Below are 24,884 nucleotides of genomic sequence, written 5' to 3'. Positions count from 1 at the left end.
AGAGTTCCAAATCTAGATCCTACACTAATTCTAGATGTTCCTTTCAGATCCTTTCTGGAAGAAAACAAAAGTTTTAGTGGGGAAAATATCATGCAAGTACTAGAGCAAGTGCATCCAATAGACTAAGCAAGACTGAAGTTCTGCTTAGAGATGATAAAGCAAATATAGCTTACTGTTAAGACAGAGAAGAAGTAACACCCGCCTCCTCCTCCTCTGCACACACACACAACTTGTTTACAAAAGTGCCTTGTAGTGACTGCTGGTGGTGTCACTCCGTCCCATGCCCCAGAGCTATCACCGGGCCTCATGGGAGATGTGACTACAGCATCGGACATGGGACTGTTTGTTCACTCACTTTCTGTGAAGAGAGTTTTGAACTGTGTTTTGAATAGACAGCATTTTCTTTGTGTGGTTGGTAAATAACACAGAGCAAAGTTAGTCAGCAAGTTGCATAGCTTCTGCATTCTGATTCTTTGGAGCCCTTTTGTACCAAGCTTGACAGGATGTTTTTAACAGAATGTGACCTCACTGGGATACCAGAGGTAAGGAAAAAGTTATTGGGGCTGTTGTGGAATATTTTGCACAGATCTGACCAAAAGTACTGCTTTAAAATGCCTCTTGGAAAGGAGATGGTTTCACAGTGATCCAGTCAACAAGTTGTTCAGTGAAAATCAGTGTCTTTCAATCTTTCGTAAGTTATTGGAAGTCTTAAGATTTTCTGTTTCCCACTTACGGAAAAAGACGTTGATTTGCAAATCTCAGAACTGTTATATACTTGCTCTAATGCATTGAGCAAAGGCCCAGTTCTAGTGACAGAACATCAAAATGTTTTCTTTCTAACACAGAACAGAATAAGCAGATCAGATCCAGTTGTTCATCCAAGTCCTAGAAGCAGCAGTGTGAGAACTGGAGCAGTGGCAAACCCAGCAAGACCAGGCGACAGCGACCTTCTGGACACACGTACTCAGTCACTGGGTAAAGGTAAGAAGGAAAAAAGAAACAAACCAGTATCAGCACATTTTCTGGGTAAGACCACGTGTGGGTTTTCATCACAGGCATTGAAATGGGGACTGCCGCTTGTAGTTTGCTAGGACGCAGAGCAGAGGGGACTGCGCAGGCACCCCCTCCCCTCCTTCTGCTGACCAGGGCTGGGGAAAGGGGCCACGGGTGGTGGAGTGATCCGGCACCCTCCCACCATGATGTGGGAGAGCCTGCTTAACAGCAGCTCTTTGGGGCCTCTTCAGTGCCCTGCTACTTGTTCTGAGCACCAATGGCCTCAGGATACAGTGAGGAAAGGTTCAGCCATGGTAACAGAAGGGACAAAAATCTGAGTGTTTGAAAAGTAAGGGGAAGATGATTTAAAAAAAAATCACACAGATGTAGTTCAAATATTTATTTATACAGTGTAGAAATAGGATAGATTCATGCTGAATGATCTGAATGATTTGTTTATATTCAGGATGTAAAGAGGTTTTTGTGAAAAGTGAAAGAAAAATATGTTATTACACAAAATAGCTTCATGAATAATAGGCACCTTGCTGTTCTGAGATTGAATTAACAATATGTGATCCGCTTTACTATGTATACCAACAGAATAACAAAACTTCATTGTTTTTGTGGTCAACAATTACTGATTTTTTCCAGTCAGTACAGGTGACTTACCAAAACAAAACGAAACAAAAAATTGTTTGGAGTTACTGATAGACCAGTGAGAGGAAACAAAGTTCTCATGATATGTGAAATCATTATTCATACCTGAAGACTTGCATAACAAAGAAATCTAAAAATAGGCTTTTAAAATTGGAAAGTTTTGAGTGCTGCTGACAATGAAAGTGTTCTTTGGTAAATGAAAATGGAAAAGTTTGCTCATTAACTTATGACTAGAGTTGCTTTTTACTGTAAGGCACATAAAGAATGAGATTTGTTTTTTCTGTTGATCAGTTAGAAAGTGGATGGGTTGAACTTCATCTAGCAGTATAAAAGATGCGGTGAACATGTCACTGCTCTCAGTAAGGCAGGGCAATGACTTTGGTTTGACAAAGCATTTACAGTGATACTTTTATAATTGTCAAACTTGCTACTGTACTTTGATCCACTGGCGTGTGGTAGATAGACTGCCAGCTCTGTCCTAATTAGAGCAAATATTTCTTCTGAAAAGGCTTCTAGAGACAAGTGTGTTCTCTGAAGCAGAAGTCTGTCAAATGAAGTGATTGAAGATGATGAATTTATATTCACAACTTCAGTATTTGTGTTGCAGTAGTACTTCTGGTCCTCATCATGGGTCAGATGCTGGTTATTGTACAATATAAAAGTAGATTTTATATACCAAGCAGTTTATAATGCAAACATGAGACAGCAGTTGCATAAAACAAATATGATAAATTATTCAGTCATAAAAAATACACCCAAAGTGTTAAGATGGAGTTTTCTGATTTTAATATCTTCCTACAGCTGTATATGTACTGCTAGAGTTTTATTTTAACTGGTGATTTTTCACAATGTCCCACCCACTACAGATAAACTGCCACAAGTGGTTGGAAGCTCGATTGCTTTTTTGACCTTCAGTCAGGGAGAAGCTGGTGAGGGGAATACAGTTTACTTTATCCCTGAATTTGAACAAGAGAGTGCAAAAGTTCAATAAAAATGGGCTGTTTAGCGTTGATGACAGCTGTGGTAGAAAGACCAGTAGAGGTCAGTACAGAGTGCTGAAATGGGAGCCGAGTGCCAAGGCTTTGTGCATTTACGCTCTGTACTTCCCACCTTTAACTTTCCTGTTAGAGTGTGGCTAAAGGGCTTCCAGTGGCTTACAGTCAGTATTCCTATCCTCTTCAAAAGAAACAGTAGGAATACTTGGGATAATATGATAAGGACGGACTACTTAAACAGAGTAATTTAAGCAACAAAATGCATTTTGTAGCATGTTATATCTTGCAGGAAACCTTATTTTGTGGAATTGTTATTGAAAACAACGTGTAATTCTTATTACATATTTTGCAGTGACAAATGCATCTACCTGGTAGTTGTGTAGTAAAAAATTAGGAAAAAGAGGACAATTTTTAGGAACCACATTTTCAGATACTTAAAGTAACAAAATAATTTTTCTCATTATAATTAACAAGTTTGGATAATTATTATTAAGTGTGGTTTTAAAAGTCTTTTGTGTATATACACAGAAAGGGCGGGGGGAGAGGCAGACTTTGTATATAAAGTTGAATTATCTTTTGTTTCACTTTTTAAAGCCATTGTTTGCTCGTGGTTTCCTTTTGTGATTTAAAGCAAGGAAAAGAATCACCGGGTATAGTCGGTGCATGAAAAGATCCTTCAATATATATTAGCTGCAAAAGCTCATCTCTGAAAAGGTTCTGTTCAAGCTGCTTTCTGTGGATCTAGAAAGAGCAATCTGCTTGTCCCCATTCTGTTTCCTTGCACTTTAACTAAGTACTTTCAAAACTACCTTGCTATTATATTATAATTGTTGAATATTAAAGAATTACAAAAAAAAATCACCAGATGAAGATGGCCTATTCTATTTTTATTCCAATATTGACCTGCATCTGCTGTCTATTGGTTTACGGAGAAAATTCCCACTACCTTCAGAGAGAATAGAACTATACAAATGGTGAATATTTCTGAAAATCCTCTTTACTTGTTCAGCTTAGATTTCATGCACTTGTTTAAATTAATTATGCAGGCATTGGAAACCGTACTTTCTTTTTATTTGCTTTATCACGCACTTAAAAGTGACAAGAACTAGACAGAGGCTCAGCAACCGTTTCTCACAGGCACTTGTGTTGTGCGCTGTTACAGTCAGATGGCATAAGTGTGGCTGCAGTTCAGAGTGCTGTAGGAGAACATTACTGCAGGGGAGGGATTCCCTGATAACTGTAACAGCTTTCAACGGTATACATTGAGCTGGGAAGGAGACAGAGATGTCATAAACTGCTGTTACGTATCTGACTCGTGACATGGTTTTTCCACACTTTTGTCAGAGTAACATCACATCACAGATCTTGCAAAAGATCTCCCTTTATGTGTGTAGCCCAAAATCCTGGTTTTGGCAAAGTCAGTGGAAGTCTTGACATTTGAATCAGTGAGACCAGGAGCTCTACAGGCTTGTTTCAACTTTTTTCTTTTTTCCCTGAGGCAAAGGAAACTTAGAAATAATCTCTTTCATAACACTATGTATCATACAAGCGATGGCGTATTAAATTATAATTTCCATTATTGAGTCTGAATTTCTTACCAAAGGTTTGGATTAAATTCAGTTCCATTCAGTTCAGTTCAGTTCTTCTTCATTTGAAGGGAAGTGGAGAAACAATTTCTAGTTCTGATTTCACTGATTGTGTTTTGAGAAAATGGGCTTGCATCTGAAAGTAAAACACACTTTCCCCAGGTAAACTTCTGATGTTCGCACCATTTTGGCACACAATATTTTTCTATTGCCTTTTGCACATATCTCTCACTTTTCATTGGGAGAAAAGGATGTGAAAAGTTGTATTTTCCTGAGCCACAGTGGACGTGCTTGTTTGCAATAACTGATATTCTTCATTAGTTGTTTTTGGGAGGGAGCCCTTCTCAAATGCTTTTCCTGAAAAGTAGTGCAAAGGTTGAAGTTAAGGTGGTTCTTACAATACTAAGTGCTCTGGTTTTAGCAAGTTGATGTTGAAGTCCAAATATCCAAGTATTTGTATTGCTTCAATTAAATTTTTTTACATGTTAGATTTCATGAACATCCAGTCTGCTTTTTTTTTTTCCTGTAACATATGGGATACAAACCCCCAAAATTCAGGGACCAAAATAATGCTGCTGGAAATGTGTACTTCAATCAAGTATAATGTTATGTTAGAAGTTTGCTGTTCTTATCTGTACCCAGACCAAAGATGGAAGATTACAGCAGAGCTATTCATGATTAAGGAACAGAAGGTCTATCCTATCACTGAAGTTCTCAGTCTCTTGGTAAATTAATGTTTGATATTTTCATGATCATGGTATTTCATTTATACATTCTTACAGGTATAGTAACATTATATTCTCATTTTGTTGCTCTTTTCTAATTTATTTGATTTATTTGTTTGCTGTTTTTAAAAAATTCTTCCCTGCAGAGTATCTATGTATATTTAAATTATCCTATCACTATATAGCTGTGTTTTCTGTTTGTTTTTTTTTAAGTCAGGGATAAATTTCTTCATTCTTAGTGTATGTGTGTATAGGCGTGACTTCTAACGTTTTTTTCATTTCCTGATATGAAGATACCTGTCATTTAACTATAAAGCTGTGTTTCTCTTTAAATACATATCAAGAAATTGTGGATTTCTGTCCAGATGGGAATAGTACTGATTCAGTCAGTAGTGATCAGTAATCGAGATAGTGGCACTGGTGAAAATCTCTTCATATAAACAAGGAAACCATGGCATTTCCACCACCAATTGAATAAATTAGGGTTCCTTACCTGTAATTAAGTTATCAATTTGCAGATTGCAAAATAACCTAAAATAAATTAGAACAAATAAATTAGTTAAATGTAAGCAAATAAATTGTAACTTCAAACATCCTACAGGAAGAAAAAGGATAGGATTTTCACCCATTTCATGAATAAAAGGGCAACCTAAGGAATTGGTATCATTCTGGGAAATGTACCGTATATCACGAAATCCTCAATAGAACAGTTTAATTTTTGATGGTTCTACCATTTTAGTGAAGCATACGTATGGAGACAACTTTGCTTCTAAGGTGCTTAAGGGTTCAGAAATCATACTTTCCCCTGACTGTATTAGTTTGGATGGCATAGCTGGGTTTTCTCTATTTTTCACTTTATTGTGGAGTTCTATTAGGAATTTGTTAGCCATCCTTTTCACTGTAGCTCAAGTCAATAGCAGGCTTTTCTTTTTCATTTCCTCACTTTCTCATAGGTCAAGAATAAACTTTAGACTCCAGTCTTTCCTTGATATTCTTTACCTCTCATTGAAATCAATCGGACACTGAACCCACGTCTTGAGTGTCTTACAGATCATGGTAACAGAAAAAAAAACCTAATTGTTTGGGGTGGTTGGAGGCTGAGAACCTGTAGCCTTTATAATGTCAACATTAAACCTGAGGTATAGGTGGAGTTAAGGCTTTCTAGAAACTCTGAAAATCCCTTCCTTTTCATATACAATTTCTCAATCATTCCTCTTATACCTATGTATTTCTAAAAGGTCAATATTCACACTGTTACCTTAGCTGTAAACCAAAAAAAAAAGTGAATTCAGTTTTTTGTGTTTACAAGGGAAGTTATTTCTAAAGACCTTTATATTTTTAACAATCCTCTTCTAAAAGTGAATCTTATGTTTGGCTCTACTCTACAGAATAACTCTTTTATGAACAAATTGTAATACATCAAAAAGATCTTACATACTGTATGTTTGTCATTACTCAATGTACTGCAAGGAGACATTAAGACTAGACTTTGCAGAATAGAAAATATTTAACAAGTAGATAGTCTTAGTTTTTTCTTTTTGTATTTTAAGGGCAAATCTCAATTCCAATTGTATGGCTGAGGTTTTCCCAACACTGTAAAAATGCAATGAAAAGCAATGTTATTTGACTATTCTTTGGGGGTTTTATGTTGATCCAGAAAATGTACCTTTCTGAAAAATGTTATTTATGTTTATTTATACTGTATTTTTATCAATACATTTATATTTTATATCTATCTCTCTACATATGAATAGATACAGAACATTATGAAATTTCTGCACTATAATACTACTTGGGGGCTCATTAATATTTTTTATGATCTCAACAAGTTCATATTGACAATAATTTTGTTTCAGGAATTAAGATGTTAAACATAAGAAAATGTTTAATTAAAATGAATTGAAATATGGATAAAAGTCTTAAAAAATACTAGCTGCAGCTTTAAACAGCACAAAGCAGAAACACATGTCATTTTCCGTGAAACTGAGTTACAGAAATATTTTATCTGTTTTTCTCAGTAGTAATTTTATTAGTAGTGCTCCTACAGAAGTGTCAATCGTGATTGCATATGTCAAAAATATTCCATTTTGCTAGCAGATTTATACTACTTCAGAGAAAATGCATGAATAAAGATTTTCTGGTAGCTTAATGTTGGTGGTAAAGATGACCACAGAGAACGCAAATGCTTATATCTAGTATGCTTATACCAAGTTCTTTTAAAAAAAAAATCATTTGGAGTAGTATGGATTTTAATTCTTGACGAACCTGACTGCCTTCTATGATGAGGTGACTAGATTGACTGGATTTATGGTTAAGAGGAGCAGGGGATGTCATCTGCTTTTACTTTAGCAAGGTTTTCAGCACAATCTCCCACAACATCTTCATATTCAGACTGGATTGTTATGGAAAATATATATGGACTACTAGATGAGTAGATAACTGGATGGATTGTCAGATCAAAGGGTAGTGGCTAATGGTTCATACTCTGTCTCGATGTCTGTGTTATGTGGATTTCCTCAGGGGTCTGTCTGGGAACCTATGCTGTTTAAGAACTTCAAAAGTGTCTTGGTGGACTCCATCACTGCTGAAACCAGGACAGTAGGTTAAACACTGTATGCTGACAGTGATGAAGGCTTACAAAGTGCTGGACTGTGTAACCAGCAGAATAGCTACTAGATCAACGGAAGTTGTTCTTTCCCTTTACTTGGTACTAATTAAGCCACATCTAGAATATTGCATCCAGTTCTGGATACTCCCATACAAGACAGACATTGATCGAATGGAGCAAGTTAAGTGGAGAGCTACCAAGATGGTTGGAGTCAGGAGCATGTGCCCTGTGAGGAGACTGTGAGAAAGCAGGGCTTGAATAGTGCCTCCTACCTCCTAAGGAATCTCATCCATTCCCATGCATTGAGTGAGCCTGAGTTGTTAAGGAGCTCTAACAAATCTCTAAATCATAGAATCATAGAATTGTTAGGGTTGGAAGGGACCCTCAAAGGTCATCTAGTCCAACCCCCCTGCAAGGAGCAGGGACATCTCTAAGCTGGCCTTGAATGTTTCCAGGGATGGGGCATCCACCACCTCTCTGGGCAACCTGTTCCAGTGTTCCACAACCCTCATTGTAAATTTTTTTTTTCCTAATATCTAATCTAAATCTACCTCCCTCTATTTTAAAACCATTACTCCTAGTCCTGTCACAACAGGCCCTACTGAACAGTCTCTCCCCGTCTTTCTGGTAGGCCCCCTTGAGGTACTGGAAAGCCACTCTAAGGTCTCCCCAGAGCCTCCTCTTCTCCGGGCTGAACAGCCCCAACTCTCTCAGCCTGTCCTCACAGGAGAGGTGCTCCAGCCCTCTGATCATCTTCATGGCCCTCCTCTGGACCTTCTCCAACTGGTCCATGTCTTTCTTATGCTGGGGCTTCCAGAACTTGACACAGTACTCCAGGTGGGGTCTCACCAGAGCAGAGGGGGAGAATCACCTCCCTCAACCTGCTGGCCACATTCCTCTTGATGCAGCCCAGTTGCAACAGATTCCCTTGCAGTTAGCCAGTAGGTGTGGTGCTGCACTACTTTGTAAGGGTATTTACACATCATGTAATCTAATGGTTTATCCAGGTCTGTGAACCTCCTGTGCCTGCTGGGAGAACTCTTCCTGAGGAGCAGTCCTTGCTGTTACTCCTGGGATGCTGGAAATTCACTGAGTACAGGTGTTTGTCCAGGATAGTGAATGCTGTTGGTAGGGAACCAACGGCCTATGGATTCTGAACTGTGCCTTGGTTTGATTTGATGGCGCTTACACTTTGTTTTTATTCTTTTCCCCTAAATTTGATGTGAATATTTTTGCTAAGGAAGAAAGAAGTGTGTCAAGGAAGCCATAAGAAATCTGATGCATATTTGTTTGGAAATTAAAATAGAACAAAAGGAGTGATTAGCAGATATTTATAAGCCTGTCTTTTCCTTATGCCAGATCAACATGACTAACACTGAGGACGGGGAGCTGAAAGGAAAAAGAAAGTGTTTATGAGCTCCTTTGGGTTATTAATAGAAAATAATCTACTTGGCAATGTGGAATACATTGTAATCAATCTTATATTCTATGGATTTATATTCTGGAAGATATTAGGAAGTGGTTGGGAAGATACTATTCCAGCCTTGGAATGGACACCAACATAGTGGTACCAGAATCATAGAATCATAGAATGGTTAGGGTTGGAAGGGACCTTCAAAGATCATCTAGTCCAACCCCCCCGCAAGGAGCAGGGACATCCCTGACTAGGTCAGGTTGCTCAGAGCCTCGTCCAGCCTGGCCTTGAACGCTTCCAGAGATGGGCCCTCTGCCACCTTTCTGGGCAACCTGTTCCAGTGTTCTATAACCCGCATCGTAAAAACTTTTTTCCTAATTTCTAATCTAAATCTACCCCCCTCTATTTTAAAACCATTACTTCTCGTCCTATTGCAACAGGCCCTACTAAACAGCCTATCTCCATCTTTCTTGTAGGCCCCCTTGAGGTACTGGAAGACCGCTGTCAGGTCTCCCCGGAGCCTCCTCTTCTCCAGGCTGAACAGCCCCAACTCTCTCAGCCTGTCCTCAATGTTCAATCTGTCCCATCCAGATGTTCTCCTGTTAGTCCAGGGAAAGCACCTCTCCCCAGCTGGCTTCCTCCTGATTGCAGAAGCAAATTTGATATATGCATTATATGTTTACAAGTTTAGTTTGTTGTCCTGACTCAGACTGTGCTGCTCAAATGCAGGACTATGCAGCAGCTACCCTCAGACAGTGCTGCTAACAGGATTTGCATAACTTTTAATCACATTTTCTATTTCTTACTTTTCTACTTTTTGATGTTTCTTTTCACCTCTCTGGTTAACTCTTTCCTGCTTCAGTCTCCTCCCAAAAACCAGCCTGCCTCAGTTTCTTTCTCCCCCCTGGTACCGGCTTTGCTCTATCTCTTTGCCAGTTCAGTATTTCTGATACCATTGCTGATGTACTTGTGGCCTTGCATGGAATTTGTTTTACAGTTGCTTGACCACTGTTGGCCTTGCATGACTGTATTTACCAGGGTGCTCCCCTTCAACTACCCGTGAAGTTTGGCTGTGGATCACATAACTCTCTCTCAACTGCCTGTGAAATTCAGCCATTTTTCACTGTGCTGTCTGTAAAGTTTATTAGCTTCTCACTCTATCTCTCAATAGTTGCTAATTTTCTGTTCATGTTTGCATGGGTAGTGTTAGCATGTCCTGCTCAGTTAGCTTTAACTTCAGCAGGGCCCAGGCAGCAGCCTCATTGCTTTCCTGAGCCCTAACACCAACACCATCATCCTTTGTTGATGCTATTGGTGTACAGCAGCAGAAAAGGTAGGTAGTAAACCAACAAATTTAATAGTAATTACTGCAAGCATCTTCACTTTCAAAAAAATGGTAACACATTTATATGATTTTTCTGTTTTAAACACTGAATTTAAAAATTAACAGTGCAGTGGGACAGCCATACTTCAGGACTCTACATACATGATTTCCATGACTATGTGATTGCTAGCCAGCATCACATCTAGGACAGGATGCAACCTGGAAATGAATAGAAGTGTGTGCACATTCCATCTGGTATGTTCAGCCATTCTTAACCCTCCCTGCCTCAGATCACAAGGCAGCAGTGATACTATCATGTGAATCTCTAGAGGGAATGGGGACAAAATACAACAGCTTTGGAGGAGCTCAGACCACTCGGTATAATACTGCCACTATCATGGTGAAGGGAATATGAGATAAGGGCATGGATGATGATGGCTAGTGATGGGTGGTTGAAACCTCCTTAGGTTCCTTTCGTACATCCTGGCACAGGGCTACTCAGGAGTTACCGTGCATGAATGGAAAGGGGAGCAAACTCTGCCTACGTTCCAAGCTAATGGGAAATAAGTAATCTAACATTGTGTGAGCAGGTGTCACTGCAGTGATCGTGATAAGTAAGCCTTGCTGCAAGGCTGAGTATGGTGTCACATTTATTTATTCCTGTGGTGGTTGTATGAGAGTTGGCTGGCTTGTTACGTGGCAGAGCAAGGTCTCATCTGCTCACAGTTGCACAAGCAGACCTAGTCAATGAGAGAGGCAGCTTTCTTCTCATTGTTCCTGATCACTGAGGACAATGGGAACCAGTGCAAGTAGGAATAGCTGAAGTCACATCCATCGATGCAGCATCGAGGTGGGAATAAACACTTGGAAACTGTATGCTAGAAAAGTCCCTAGCTCTAGTCCATGACTAACCCAGATGACTTCAGGTAGTCGTCTGTTAATCAAATGGGAATGTGCTTTGGTTAAGAGAGATTACGCCACCACAGCTGGAAGGCAAAAATCACAACTGGAATACTATATTCCTCTGCTATTAGGTAAAGAAAAAGGCCTTTGAAATCACGGTTTACACTTTTTGATCTTTAAAAAACCCGACCAACCAAACCTTACTTTCCTAAATGATTTTAATTTGAGACTGCCCATTGTTATCTCTTGTACAGATCATACTCAAACCCTTGCTTAGTGGATATGTACCTCTTAAAAACTGAAAAATGTAGAATTTGGGGGTTTTGAGTGATTCTTTAATATTTTGGAAACATCATTCAGTCGACTCATTTCTGTATTATTAAATCTTTACAGTACTTGGCTGCAAGTATAGCAAAGAAAAAGTGTGCATAATTTTTTTCTGTGATTGTAGCGTCTGCTGCCCAGTTATGAAAGATCTGTCCAGAAGTAAAAGAAAATGCAGCACATCGTATTCACCTGTTAATATAATCTACTGGTTGGTGCTATCACAAAGGCATCAGATTTATTTGGTGATTTCTGGAGGTCAGATTTTGTGAGCGAAGTGAATGAGGCACAATAGACAATGCTGACTAAAGGTGAAAAGATAATGCTTGTTCTTGTAGCGAAAAAAGTTCTAGAGAATTTTGTATTAATCAAAATACTTCTATTTCTGAAACAACACTAGGGTTTCCAAGAATTTCAATAGAATTATGAAGTTGGAATATGATTATATTCTTGAATGGCTTTTGTTTCTTTGTTAAACCAAGGATCTAACACTATCCAACACTCCATCAAAGAATTATGGCATTTGGTTATAGTTTTAAAACTCTTTTGTAAGTGCTGTTAAAAAATTGACATCCTCATTTAAGCAGCTGGCAACCTGAAAAGTGCTTGTAAAAGTCCTACAATTGCATCAAAGAATGGCTGAAAAAAGGTAAACTTGAAATTGTGATTTCCACAGGTTTGAGATAAAGTTGATTTGATAACTAAAGATAAAATCTTGGAGTGCCAGTGTTTTACTGGGGGACTCATTTCACTTGGATGGACTGTTCTTAGAGCCCTTTTTTTTGGTGATCTGCTCCTGGTTATTTGGTTACTAGTCTGTGGAGATTGTGAAAGAAGAAAACTACGTCAGACTAAACCCTTCTATAAGGCGTTTCCTGTGGTGCGTAGACATCGTTATGTTCATGATCTACAGAGATATAGTGAACATATTAAAGATACTTCAGTATGAAAAATCAGTGTCATGTACAAGTGTTAGCTAAAATGACTAAAGAGAAAAAATTCTTTGCTTCTTCTTGGAACTTAATAGGATGCCACTTTCCTTTCTGTTTACCTGGATTAAAAGAGAGAGAAGGACATTCTCCTTCTTTTCATTAAGCTTTTTAGTGTGAGAACATTATTCAAACAAGTTATGCCTGGAGCCAAACAGATTCCATCTCCAAAGGGAAAACACTTCCTAGTCTCAACACCCTAGAATGAAGGACTGAATCTTTAAATTGTTTGCCTTTTTACCCAAATATCAAGTAGATTTATTTAATGGAATAAAAATAAAAATGGTCCTGAATGCTCAAAGTACTTTTGTGAAATAAAATATATGTTATGCATGTACAACGACAGAGTGAAAGGAAGAAGCAGAGGTTGCCAAGGACCTTCTGAGAACATTTATTGATTGGAAACAAATAGTTGGATTTTTTTTTGTTTTCTTTTGTTTTGTTTTGTTTCGCTGGGGTGTTGTTTTCTCCATATTAGATGAAGTGGTCTCTGTCTGGGTGTAATTTTTACTTTTTAGTGCCATCTGCACCTGTGGCCTTTGGACTTAATGTTTATGACAGATGGACTGGACTGTGTTTGCACCATTTAGTGTATAATCCTTCTGTATGTATCTATGCCATGCTAGGCAGTGGCACTGGCCCAATGGGCATATTTATTAGTGCAGACTTCCTCTCTGCTTCCATTGTTCTGCTGCAGTGTCCTCTGAGCCTAATGGACCTTGCTTTGTGCTGGGCCCACCTACAAAATATTGCTCCTCATTCATGCCAGATTATCTGTTGCAGACTCTAATTTTTTTTTATTTTTTTTTTTCTCTAATGCATTTGCCAACTAGAATGCTTAAAATGGATCAATTCCATATTGTAAGTGCTCTTCCTCTCCTCTCAGCCTGTGAGCTTAATTTTGGAACAAACTTGCTAGCTCTGTTTGCTAGCATCAAGATACTTGATAAAAAGGAGAACAGTTTCCTCTGAAAAATGTTGCATCTCATGCTACCTGAGCTCCTGCTCTGCTGGAAGCAGACATTGTTTCCAGTAAAGCCATGCCTCATGTAAAATGGCTTTAAAATAAAAGCAGCCCCGGCTGTAGGAGCCTGCTGTCCCATGGCTGGCAGCTTGAATCTTGCAGCGTGCCCCATTCCTGCTGACTTAATCAGCGCTGTGAGGTGGTTGTGAGAAAAAGGACAGGCTACTATTGCACAAGAGGTGTTGCCTTCAGTATCAGTAGAACAACAAAACAAATGCCAAGCATATGGATAAGTATGCAATGCTTAGGCACTTGCAATTTTAAAGTTTTTTTTAAGGTTTGTGAACCTAACAATTAAAGGAAGTGATTTCATTATACCAAAGAACAATCTATTGTTTATTTATCTCATGAAATCATGAGGTTGCCTCTCTTAAACTTTTGTGCCAGTTACAGAAATGCATGAAATGAACCTCACAGTTTAGTGGCAGGCACATCAAATTAGTGGCAAATTTCAAACAGACATTTGAGAATAATAAGGACCCTTTTCTAACCATCAATGTATATAATCCTAATAGTTAAAAAGGATTTAAAAATATTTCTATAGAAAGTAATCATGCCCTTGTAAACCCCCTATGCGACTTCTCACACTACATAGCAAGACTATGCATTCTGTGCTCATATTATCATGATTATGAGGAAAGGAAGCATATACAGTATTATACACCTGGAATCTAACAGGGATAGTTTCTGGGCTGAGTGTATCTGCCAATCTGATTTCTGCAGGATGAGAATGGAGACCTGGGAGAGAGAATTTACCATTTCATAAATTTAAAAAAAAAAAAATTATCAACAACATTTTCATATTTAGAAAATACATCTTTATAATATTCAAATAAAGCTGTAGAGTAAAAAGAAAGATATTATGGTGCCATATTCATGACAGAGAAGTAGAAAACGCAAAAGAAATACTTTTTTCCTTTCAGCCATTTTAAAATTTGTCATTTCTGGTTTGCAGTAAAATCTTCAACTATAAGAAATCCACCCAGAATGTGTAACTGAGTGAGCTTGGCCTTGAGAAGAAAGTATGTTGAAGTACATATACAAATACTCATTTATGGTTTGAATATCTTCCTTTTTCATTCACCTTTAAGGCTGTTGAATACTTAGCACTTTTGAAGATCAGGTACTCGAATTGCAATGGTGAAACTTCATATAGGCATTTTTGTGAAGGAACGTGTATATTTTCAACCCCAAATTTAATATTGAAACGTGTAATTGAAATTTGAAAATCTCACGGCAGTATGTTTGGCAATCTTCTTTCATACCCCATGCAATTTTATTTTTTTTCCCTTTTGTGATATCTGAAAGAGTTTCATCAACTTAGCTTTGTGCAAGTTTGCACATCTTGAAGGGTTATTTTTTTTTTTTAAATACAGTGGAGAAAATGTGCAAGCTAGTTGTGGGCAAATCCTGTTTAATACCCTTCAATTTTAATTAGCTGTGTGATGGTTCTGCAATCTTTTTCTTGCATTTGCTGTGGTTGTATCACAATTTGTTCCTGATAGATTATTGCTCACCTACTCCATGAAAAAGCAGTTTTCTAAGTTGATTTCCTTGCTGCCAGTCAGTGTGCTGATGAAGTATCTTCTCGAAAGTACTAGAAAATCTTCCATATCTCTTTTTTGTAAAAGACATTTTATAAATTTTAAGGTGAGAGCAGAGGTTCGTACAGAGGTACATCACAGAGGAGACAGGATATTATTGAGTGCTTATTTTTATTTGCTTTTCTTTCTTTTACTTTATAGAGTTCATAGCCGTAGCTCAGTACAACAATAGAGATATTATCCAGGTTTGCCAGGACAGAGAAGTAATCTTCTGCCCTAAAAGTCTGTTTGTTACATGATAAGATTACCTTTAAGGTTATTGTAATGTTTGAGTTTCTGATTGGAGCCCTCTGCAAATAGTGACCTGAGGGGTTGTGTCATTATGTAGACAAGCTACATGATAATTCAGCTGTGATTATCATAACTTCAGTGCCAGTAATGTACAGTGCCCCAGAACTGCAGAGCTAGGTATAATGTCCTGCAAATGGAATTATTCAGTTAATCATGGAAAAGCCTGGGGCCTGAGCTGATGGAAGCATAGAATAGGAAGGTTATACCTATCAAGGATATGCAGCCTAAATCTCCCAACTGTGAGGCACAGTAGAGACAAGTGTTATGTGACAGCCCTCCGTTGTGGATCACCATCCCCTTCCCTAGATGTTACCTGATTACTAGCCAAGAAAATATACCATACTACCATCATCTACCCATACATCGGTGGGATTGCATCTGAAATGCAGACAACCAGGGGGATTTTTCATTACCCTGAATTGCATGTATCTGTGAACACTGGAGAGTCAATCTTATCTGGTCTTGACTGAATTCACACTTCTGTTGGAGGAACTGTAAGTCTGAAGTCCAAACTGGCCAATAACTTACTACATGTCCTTGGGGACATAAGACTGACTGTGGTCATCTGCAAACACTAGCTGAGGAATGGTTGCTTTCTGTAGGTAAGCCCCCTGTCTCTGCATGCAGTTACTGAAGATTCAGGACCCCTCTATTCAAATCATATTATGTGTAGATGCGTAGCCTAACTAGAATCCTCATTATTTTCTGTCTGAAGCCATTCTCACCTGCTAGGCCTCTGGTACAGTGGAGCTCCTTGTGCCAGGTCTTCCACCTGCTACTTTTTCCTATTACTACAATTTCTTCATAGTTGCAGCCTTTTTCTGATTTATCTGATCTACAGGAATGATCCATCAGTTTTCCGATGGAAAAGAAATCCACATTTGTGGTCCTACATAAGGGTCTTCAAAAGACTTGTTCAACACTAGTGTCCACAGAGCTCTGGATCAGTTTTCTGTCTAGCTTTATGATCATCTGCATTTGCAAAGAAATAGGACAGTGCCCGTCGGATTTTTATCAGTTCTGTTCTAGATAGGATTTCCTTACAGGAAGCAGATAAACTGTCTCCCTATCCATGGTTTTCCAGGGTCGAACCAATGGATTTAGCCACTAACTTCCTCATGTCTCTAGGCATGTTTGACTCTGATCATTGGAAAGAGCAATCGCATCACCTCTAATTCCACTGATGCCATTCAGTATAAGATCCATTAGGCAAAACAGCTGTCCCTTTTTTCTGTTGAAATGCTATTTTTTGCTGTTCGACCACCTGTGACTTCTGAAGGCCCCTACAGGCAAAAGAGGCTGCAGGTTACTGTGAGCCACACCTGGCACATCCTGGAGTGGTACTGAGCAGTGACTGATGGAAGATCTGCACCTTTCTGCTTCTTCATCAATTTTCTTTCCTAGTATATTTGCATGTATTATTTAATGCCATTGCTTTGTTCTGTATTTGCAAGTTATTTTTATTTTTAATCAATTTCTGATGCTTTATGCGTAGATGTTAGGAGCAACTTGTCTCATTCATATTGTGATTTAATCAGTTTTCGTATATCCTCCTTGTAAAACTGAAGAATTTCTTCAATGTTGAACACTCAATTTAAGAATGCAGTGAGATGAATCAAATGTGGTAGGCAGAATAGTGCTCAAAGGGTCACATCTGGTTTCTTATATTAAGTTTTTTAGAAGTATAAACTAGTGCTGCTGCTGCTTTTCTCTAAAAGTTAATCTCAGTTTGTGCACTCAGGAAGCATACTTAAATTCTGAATAATTCCTAGTTGAAACTGAAAGAAGAAATTGCATTTCATTTATGAATACACAGTGTAAGACAATGTCATTTGTGCACTTTTTTAATATTTTAGAAATATAATAGTTTGTTTCCTGTATTTTTTCTTTTTCTTGTAGACTAATAGAGCTAAATGACAATATATAAAATTTTTTTCACATTATAGAACAATTATTTGAAAAATAAGAAAAGCAAATGCTAGAAAACTGCAAATACTGGAATAAGAAATGTTAAGAAAGCATGATGAGTGTATTTGTAAAAATATTTTTTCAGAGATTCCTACAATATAATTTTGGTTAAAGGACTTTTTATTTAAAGACCTCCAATTTCCATTGATCCTGTTTCTTATTTTGTTAGGTATCATTGGGTCCTGCCTACAAAAAACTGTGCACATACAACCGTGGTATGTTCACTTTAGTCCTTTACTAATGAGAGAGTGAATAATGTGGAAGGAGAGACTGAACTGGTTGGAGTCAGTTGTTCCTCTCTATAAGGACTAGTATAGACATAACTTGATTAGTTCCTTTAGCCAAACCAAGTAAGCAGTTGGATAACTGATTTTAAATTCTGTTCTTGTGGTGGTCTTTACTGGTAGGAAAAATAGTTTTTCATGTGGTTGACAGCAGCACATGTGAACCTCACAGCACAACTTCTGCATGTAACTAAGATCAATTTGGCCAGCAATGGGATGTGTGTAGGATTATTTAATTTGTCTCCCTCACTGCTGCGAATCCTTTGCTTCTGTCTGTTAGTTGTATTTCCATTCCATCAGCTGATACTCTGATCAGTGAGGATGAGAGAGTAATCCATCCTTTGTACAGGTCTTACGTCTTTCTTCCATCTACCTACATGTTTTCCCTAAATCCTGTGATTGCTCGGTAACTGGCAACAGAGACAGATGGAGGATGTCACACCTACATACAAATGATGAAATTATGTCTGTTGGCCATAGACTTGCAGTAACAGAGGCATCTTTAACTTGTACATCAAAGGAGCCCTTTTTAAAGATATTGTCACTGTCACCAGTTGCTGAAAATGCAAAACCAGATCCTCAGCTGTCACGTACTCTATCGTTGATTCACTGTGCTAAAACAGCAAGCCAGTTACACAGAAAAAACTATCATGTAAAACAAACTAAGCCAAAAAAATGTGAGAGACTAGGAGAGTGCACAGTACATATTGAAAGTGCCTTGCAAAATGCTGTATTAGTATAGAAATCTGAAATGAAACTTGTCTTTCAGATTAGATAAATTTTAAAGCAGTCATCGCAATATACACATATTACCAGAAATCTGACTTTGCGAATAAGTGATTATCTAATGTTTCCTTACCTGAAGCTGATATTAAAGTTATATTCTTTGTAACATTACTGACAGATTTTATGAGGATCTAGATAATTCATTGAAGGTGTTTCCACAAAGTGATAGGTTAAACTTGTAGATAAGGACTTAGGCATGTTTGTGTAACATCGGAAGGGACAGCTGTGGGAAAGAACAGCTTGAAGCATGACTATAAAAGCTGCAGTGTTGACTGCTCATAGATATTTAAGCTACCATTTATCTGGTAGCTACCCAGATTAATAGTTCCTTCTGTTTAAAGAAGTAGCTGCACTATGATTTCCCATTCATTAGTGGAAAAAAAGAGGTGTATTTGGGAGGAACAGGAAGGAAGAGAAGGTCTAAGAATTCCTTTAATTAATCAACTTCATTATAGAAAAATAATGGGTAAAATAGCATGAAAAATAAGATTTATGTGTGTGTGTGAATTAAATGCAAATATATTAAAAGACTTATTAATGCTAGATTCCAGTGGTTAAAACAACCTTGTCTTTTCTGTACTCTGATATTTGAGTTTACAGAATATATATTCTCTGCCTTCTGAGTACTCTGTAGTCATTCTTGTTAATTATAATCTGAAAGACTATATAGTTCACTTCTTACTGACGTAAAAATGCAGTAACTCTCAGAAATTGTCCCACTGATGCCTGTGAAGCTATTTGCAAGAGAAACTGTTGGCCAGAGTAAGCAAGGGCTCCATTAAAGGGTTCAAATGGAAGATAAAGTTAAATTTATGTTTACTTGATAGATCCCTATTATCTAACACTCCTCTTGTTTAAATCCTTATTTCTTCTTCTTTTACTTATATTTCTAACTCCTTCTAACTCTTTCTCCATTTTTTCCTCTTTTTAAAATTTTTCTTTCTTCTTTCTAATATTCCATTTTAACAAGATTTTGTGAGTCACACTGATTCCAGGCAAACAAGCTGCTGCACTGTAAAATAAATAGCCTTGAAATGCTACAAAGTAAATCACTTGCCTTCAAGATTAAGCTAAATGTTTGCTTCAGCTTCATGTCTGAACATCCTTCCACTTAACCAGATGATAGCAGACTTTTTGCCAACAAAACATATCTTTACTAAACCAGGGCCATCTTTCAATAAGAACAGAGCAGTGTGATGCCCTCTGCCATCACAACATGCCTCTAGCCCTATTTATTTATGAGGAGCTTTGTACTGGATACAAACTGATCATGAATGTTATCCAGCTTTATATAAGACATCACATGGTATTGGTAATCTGATATAGGGTTTTAAATGGATAGCTACACTGCCAGTTTTAAGTGCCAGCATTTTTTTTTTCCTTTCGCTGTCAAGTGGTACAGCATGTACTGCAAAGAAATATTCCAGCCTTCATTGAGCTTATCCTTCCTGCAGAAGAATTGCTACATTTTTATTTTGCCTTTTACTTTTATTCTTCCGAACAAAATAAACTATTTCGTGTTCTCTGATGCAGCATCCTGGAAGTAGATTTACATTTCACTCCTTGCTCCCAAATGTATTTTTTCACAAGCTTGTGTTTCAGCATCTTTTTGCTATGTGTTTATTAAAATAGTTATGCTTTATCAATACAGGTCTGGAAAGTATTAAAAAAATGTGATTTCAGACAATAAATACTGACTTTTCTTGATATTTATCATTATAGAATTCTATTTGATCACCTATACTTGTATTTGTAAACCTAGAAAATCAACTTGATTTGTGGATTAAGTATATAATTGACATTCAGTCCATGCAGGCACAGAAAAATCTAACCTGGTGTGAGAAACCTGAAGTGTAACTAACATCCTGTATCACTTTGATCTGAAGGTGAAAATCTGATTTAAAAAATCTGAAAATCTGATTTGAGTATTTTAAGGGTAAAGATAGCACCTCTAATCAATCCCTTTTATTCCTACTTTCTTAGATGATTTTAGGACAAGTTAAACTAAAATTCTGGATCTGGTATGCATGTTCTTGAGGGAAGGAAAATTGGCTAATTTTACTAGAGAATAGATATGGGAAAGATATAGTAGAGGGAACACTTTAAAAAGTGAAGAGAACCTATCTAAAAAGTTTATAAGCATTTAGACAACAGTACAGATAAAGGCTTCTCAAACTGGCATTTCAGCATCCAGTTATTTATCAAACATTCATTTTCAATGGAAATAGCTTAAGCAGAGGTGTGACTTGGAAGAGAGAGGGCTGGAATTGTTAAGGAGAATTGTACACCAAATATTTGTTTATATGTTTCTTCTGCCATGAGAGAGACCTACAGTTCTGTACGCTTCCCTAACTTTGTGCATTAGACAAATGAATAGCATGACTGAGTTTAAAAGGAGTGACATTAATGTGAAGTCTAAGGATTCTCTATGTGCAGAAAACCATGATGGTTCATTCCGTGGAGAACTGCTAGCCAACAAGCCTTTTAAAAAGGCTTGTGGATGCAACACTGAAAATCCAGAGCTCACACTCTCACTGCAGGATTTTCAAAAATAGGACACCTCCAAATACATATTAAAGGGTAATTTAAATGACTCTTAGGGACCCAATATTATATTAATTATATATCCAACATACCATTGAACTTACTGGAACTTTACTTAGTATTTATTGGAGAAGTTATACAATATTAAATGTTTTTAAAATTGTTTGGATGGGTAACTTGATTGTCCAAATGTACATCTGAGTGAATCTGGCTATTGGATATTTTCACTCTAGATTTTGTGCAGGCTACAAAATTACAACAGTTTGTGTGAGCACAGAATAATGTGTGTATATAATAACTGAAGCCCACTAACGAAGCTATGTTCAAGTTTCTACCAACAACCTTCCACTGAGATATTTATGTTGAGGTTATGTTGTAAGTGTTTTGGGGAGGCTTTTCATTTATACTCCGCCTGCACAGCAGTTCTGATTACTGATTAGTGCTATGTTGTAAGAAAAAAATAATAATTGATTTGCTTATACTTCGGGCAATTGCTGAAGGTTACATAGTAGCACTTCTCATTTTCTGGCAGATAGTAAAATGGTTACCTCTGCAATTAGAAGAACACAGGTGTCTTCTTTTCTTCACTGAGAGAATCTTAACAATTAAAAATGTGGCCATTATAAGCTAAAGGAAAACAGAAACAGCCTGTTTGTAATGTATATAACTAAGGAAATATATTTGGAATGAAGGTGTAATGTTAAAAAGCTTCCTTTTGTCTATCTTTAATGCAAAATTTTCTAGGAACTAAAGGACGGGATTGCCAGTTTTAAACCATCGAAGGTGTTGAGTAGTGGTGGAACTGTGCATAGAAGAAGGACCACATTTGAGGGTTTCTATCCTTGTACATTCAGCAATGTAGCCCTTAGCAATAAGGGCTAAGGAACCAGAGCTTATACAGAGAGATGAGTGTGTGTTGGCAAATGTACTACAGTCACCTAACCATCGTACAAATATAAACACAGTCTATATCTAAGCAAGATATTTTAAAATGTGTTTCATTTTTAATTAAGGTTCAGCTATGTAAATTTTAAGTGTTTCTGGGACTGGTGTCCTACATGTCCTGACCAATGCATGGGAAGAAAAATTATACTCCACTTTAATGGAATTACAAAACATTTCCTTGAGATTTGATCCTGTTGCTTAATAGCATTGCCTCATCTTATGGACAACTTAGCTAATGCTAGTGTAATCGGAGATGGCTGTTGTGGCACATGAGTTGGAAATACATTGGTTAAGAGTGTAACAGCTGCACCTTCCACTTAAATTTTGTCATTATATCTTGAAGTATAAATGTTCAAAACAGTTTAAAAGAGAGTAGAAACTTAGCTAGATGACTTACACTACTGAAATTGAATTAACAATAAAAATAATGATGGATGTACAACTTCGATTGAACTGACAGACTCAGTTAAAACAACTTTATGCTGTGCATAAGAAATGTCTCCCATTGCATCTGATGACGACAGTTATCAGGGAAGGAGAGAAGAGCTTTAATTACAGTCTTAAAATATATTTTGTGTTTCCTTTTACATACTTCATTTGACTCTTGTGTGCAAATATTATATTTACTCCATATTTGAAAAGCACCTTCTATTAATCTGCATTGATCTTATTTTATTTTGCAGATTGACTAACTTTCTTTGTGTAAGTTACGCTGTAAGGACAGCTTTAATGGTTGAATCAGGTGGTCTGTTCTCTTTTTACAATACATTTTATTAGTCTAAATGTATGGTAGTCATGCTTAAAACCAATACCTACAGGCACCTTTTCAGCACAGTGCTCAGGAAATTAACCATGCAGCTCTCATTAGCATTAATGGGTGCTTAGTGGCTAATTTACTGTTCACCACGCTTAAAACATACCCCCCAGGGTGTTCACCAGGCTGTGTGGGAGATTCCTCCATGCTGATGGTATTGTAATTGTATTTTATTATATCAAGCTACAAGTAAAAGGTTTTGATTTCTATGACATCTATGCCTAAGTCTTGTTCAAAGAGAAAACACACACACACACCTGTGTTCACTGTGAATTAGCTGTGACAGCAAGATAATCCCATCAAGGAGTTTTGGAAGAAAGAGATAGTAGAAAAAAAGGTGCACTGTCAATACTTCTAATTTTTCATAAACCCGAAAGGTTATACAGAATATCTTATTTTTCTGCTAAATATTAAACATTAAAAGCATAAACTTTCCAAATAACGGTTCAGAAATTTGGAACTTCTGTTGCAATTTTAGCTTAGCCTTATTATGAATATATTTTCAATTACAAAGGGAAAACTTTAAGAAATTAAGACAAATTCGTTGTAATCAAGAGCTCAGAAACTTAGGTAAGAAGGTAAAGTTTTCTCAGCCAAAGATGCAAAAGTTCCCTGGAATTCACACTCCAGTCAAAGAACAAAAACTACTTGGAACGTTGCCAAACCTTGTTCTGAATAATGAATTTAAAATCAAAATTATTGAGGTCATATACCTGGACTTGCGCAAAGCATTTGATACTGTCCTGCATTACATTCTTGTCTCTAAATTGGAGATACCTGGATTTGATGGATGGACCACTCAGTGGGTAAGGAATTGGTTGGACGGCTGCGCTCAAAGAGTTGTGGTCAATGACGCAATGTCCAAGTGGAGACTAGTGATGAGTGGTGTTCCTCAGGGATTGGTACTGGGACCAGACCTGTCTAACATCTTTGTTGGCGACATGGACAGTGGGACTGAGTGCATCATCAGCAAGTTCACCGATGACATTAAGCTGTGTGGTGTGGTCGACACGCTGGAGGGAAGGGATGCCATCCAGAGAGACCTTGACAGGCTGGAGAGGTGGACCCATGTAAAGCACAAGGTCCTGCACATGGGTCGGGGCAATCCCAGGCACAAATACAGGCTGGGCAGAGAATGGATTGGAAGCAGCCTTGAGGAGAAGGACTTGGGGGTACTGGTGGATGAGAAGCGCAACATGAGCCAGCAATGTGCACCTGCAGCCCAGAAAGCCAACTGCATTCTGGGCTGCATCAAAAGAAGCATGGCAAGCAGGTCCAGGGATGTGATTCTGCCCCTCTGTTTTGCTCTCGTGAGACCCCACCTGGAGTACTGCATCCAGTTCTGGAGCACCCAATATAAGAAGGACATGGGCCAGTTGGAGAGGGCCCAGAGGAGGGCCACAAAGATGATCAAGAGGGCTGGAGCACCTTTCCTATGAGGAAAGGCTGAGTTGGGGCTGTTCAGCCTGGAGAAGAGAGGGCTCCAGGGAGACCTTATTGCGGCCTTTCAATCCTTAAAGGGGGCTTGTAAGAAAGATGAGGAAAAACTCTTCAGCAGGTCCCGTTGCGATAGGGTAAGGGGTCATAATTTTAAAATAGAAGGAGGTAGATTCAGACTTGAAAAAAGGAAAAATAAATATATAATGAGGATGCTGAAACACTGGCACAGGTTGCCCAAAGAGGTGGTGGATGCCCCATCCCTGGAAACATTCAAGGCAAGGTGTTGGACAGGGCCCTGAGCAACCTGATCTAATTGGAGATGTCCCTGCTCCTTGCAGGGGAATTGGACTAGACGACCTTTAAAGGTCCCTTCCAACCCAAAATATTCTATGGTTCTGTGATTAACCTGTAAACAGAAAACCTGTAAAGAATGGAGGAAATAGAAAACAACAAACAATCCTAGCTTTGAAGAACAGAAAACACTGGGATGAGGCAAGACTTAAAATCATTCTGAGGTTTGCTTTAGAAAGAAGGTTCTTCATTCCTTAACAGAGGACAAAGAATGAAGAAGGTTGCCATGTGCTTAAATTTTACTTTACTTAGAACAGATTCAAAATTGATATCTGTTTCAGTTTTTAATGAAAACAATGCTGGGCACAAAAGCAA

The 24,884-nt window shown here is 37.9% G+C and overlaps 1 protein-coding gene across 1 annotated transcript in view; it reads left to right on the top strand.

The window, feature by feature from the left end:
- The first annotated feature begins 503 nt into the window (after positions 1-503).
- Positions 504-24,884, top strand: part of ST18 (ST18 C2H2C-type zinc finger transcription factor) — a 172,645-nt gene continuing 148,264 nt past the window's right edge. Inside the window, exons 1-2 of the mRNA XM_086742320.1 lie at positions 504-542; positions 846-981. Of these exons, the coding sequence (XP_086598446.1) occupies positions 504-542; positions 846-981 (175 nt within the window). The remainder of the gene's footprint in view (positions 543-845; positions 982-24,884) is intronic.

This window comes from Chlamydotis macqueenii, chromosome 2 (genome assembly GCF_036417535.1).
Source record: "Chlamydotis macqueenii isolate bChlMac1 chromosome 2, bChlMac1.mat, whole genome shotgun sequence".
Lineage (NCBI taxonomy): Eukaryota > Metazoa > Chordata > Aves > Otidiformes > Otididae > Chlamydotis > Chlamydotis macqueenii.
The sequence above is the reverse complement of the archived record's forward strand: the minus strand, read 5'-3'. Positions and strand labels throughout refer to the sequence as shown.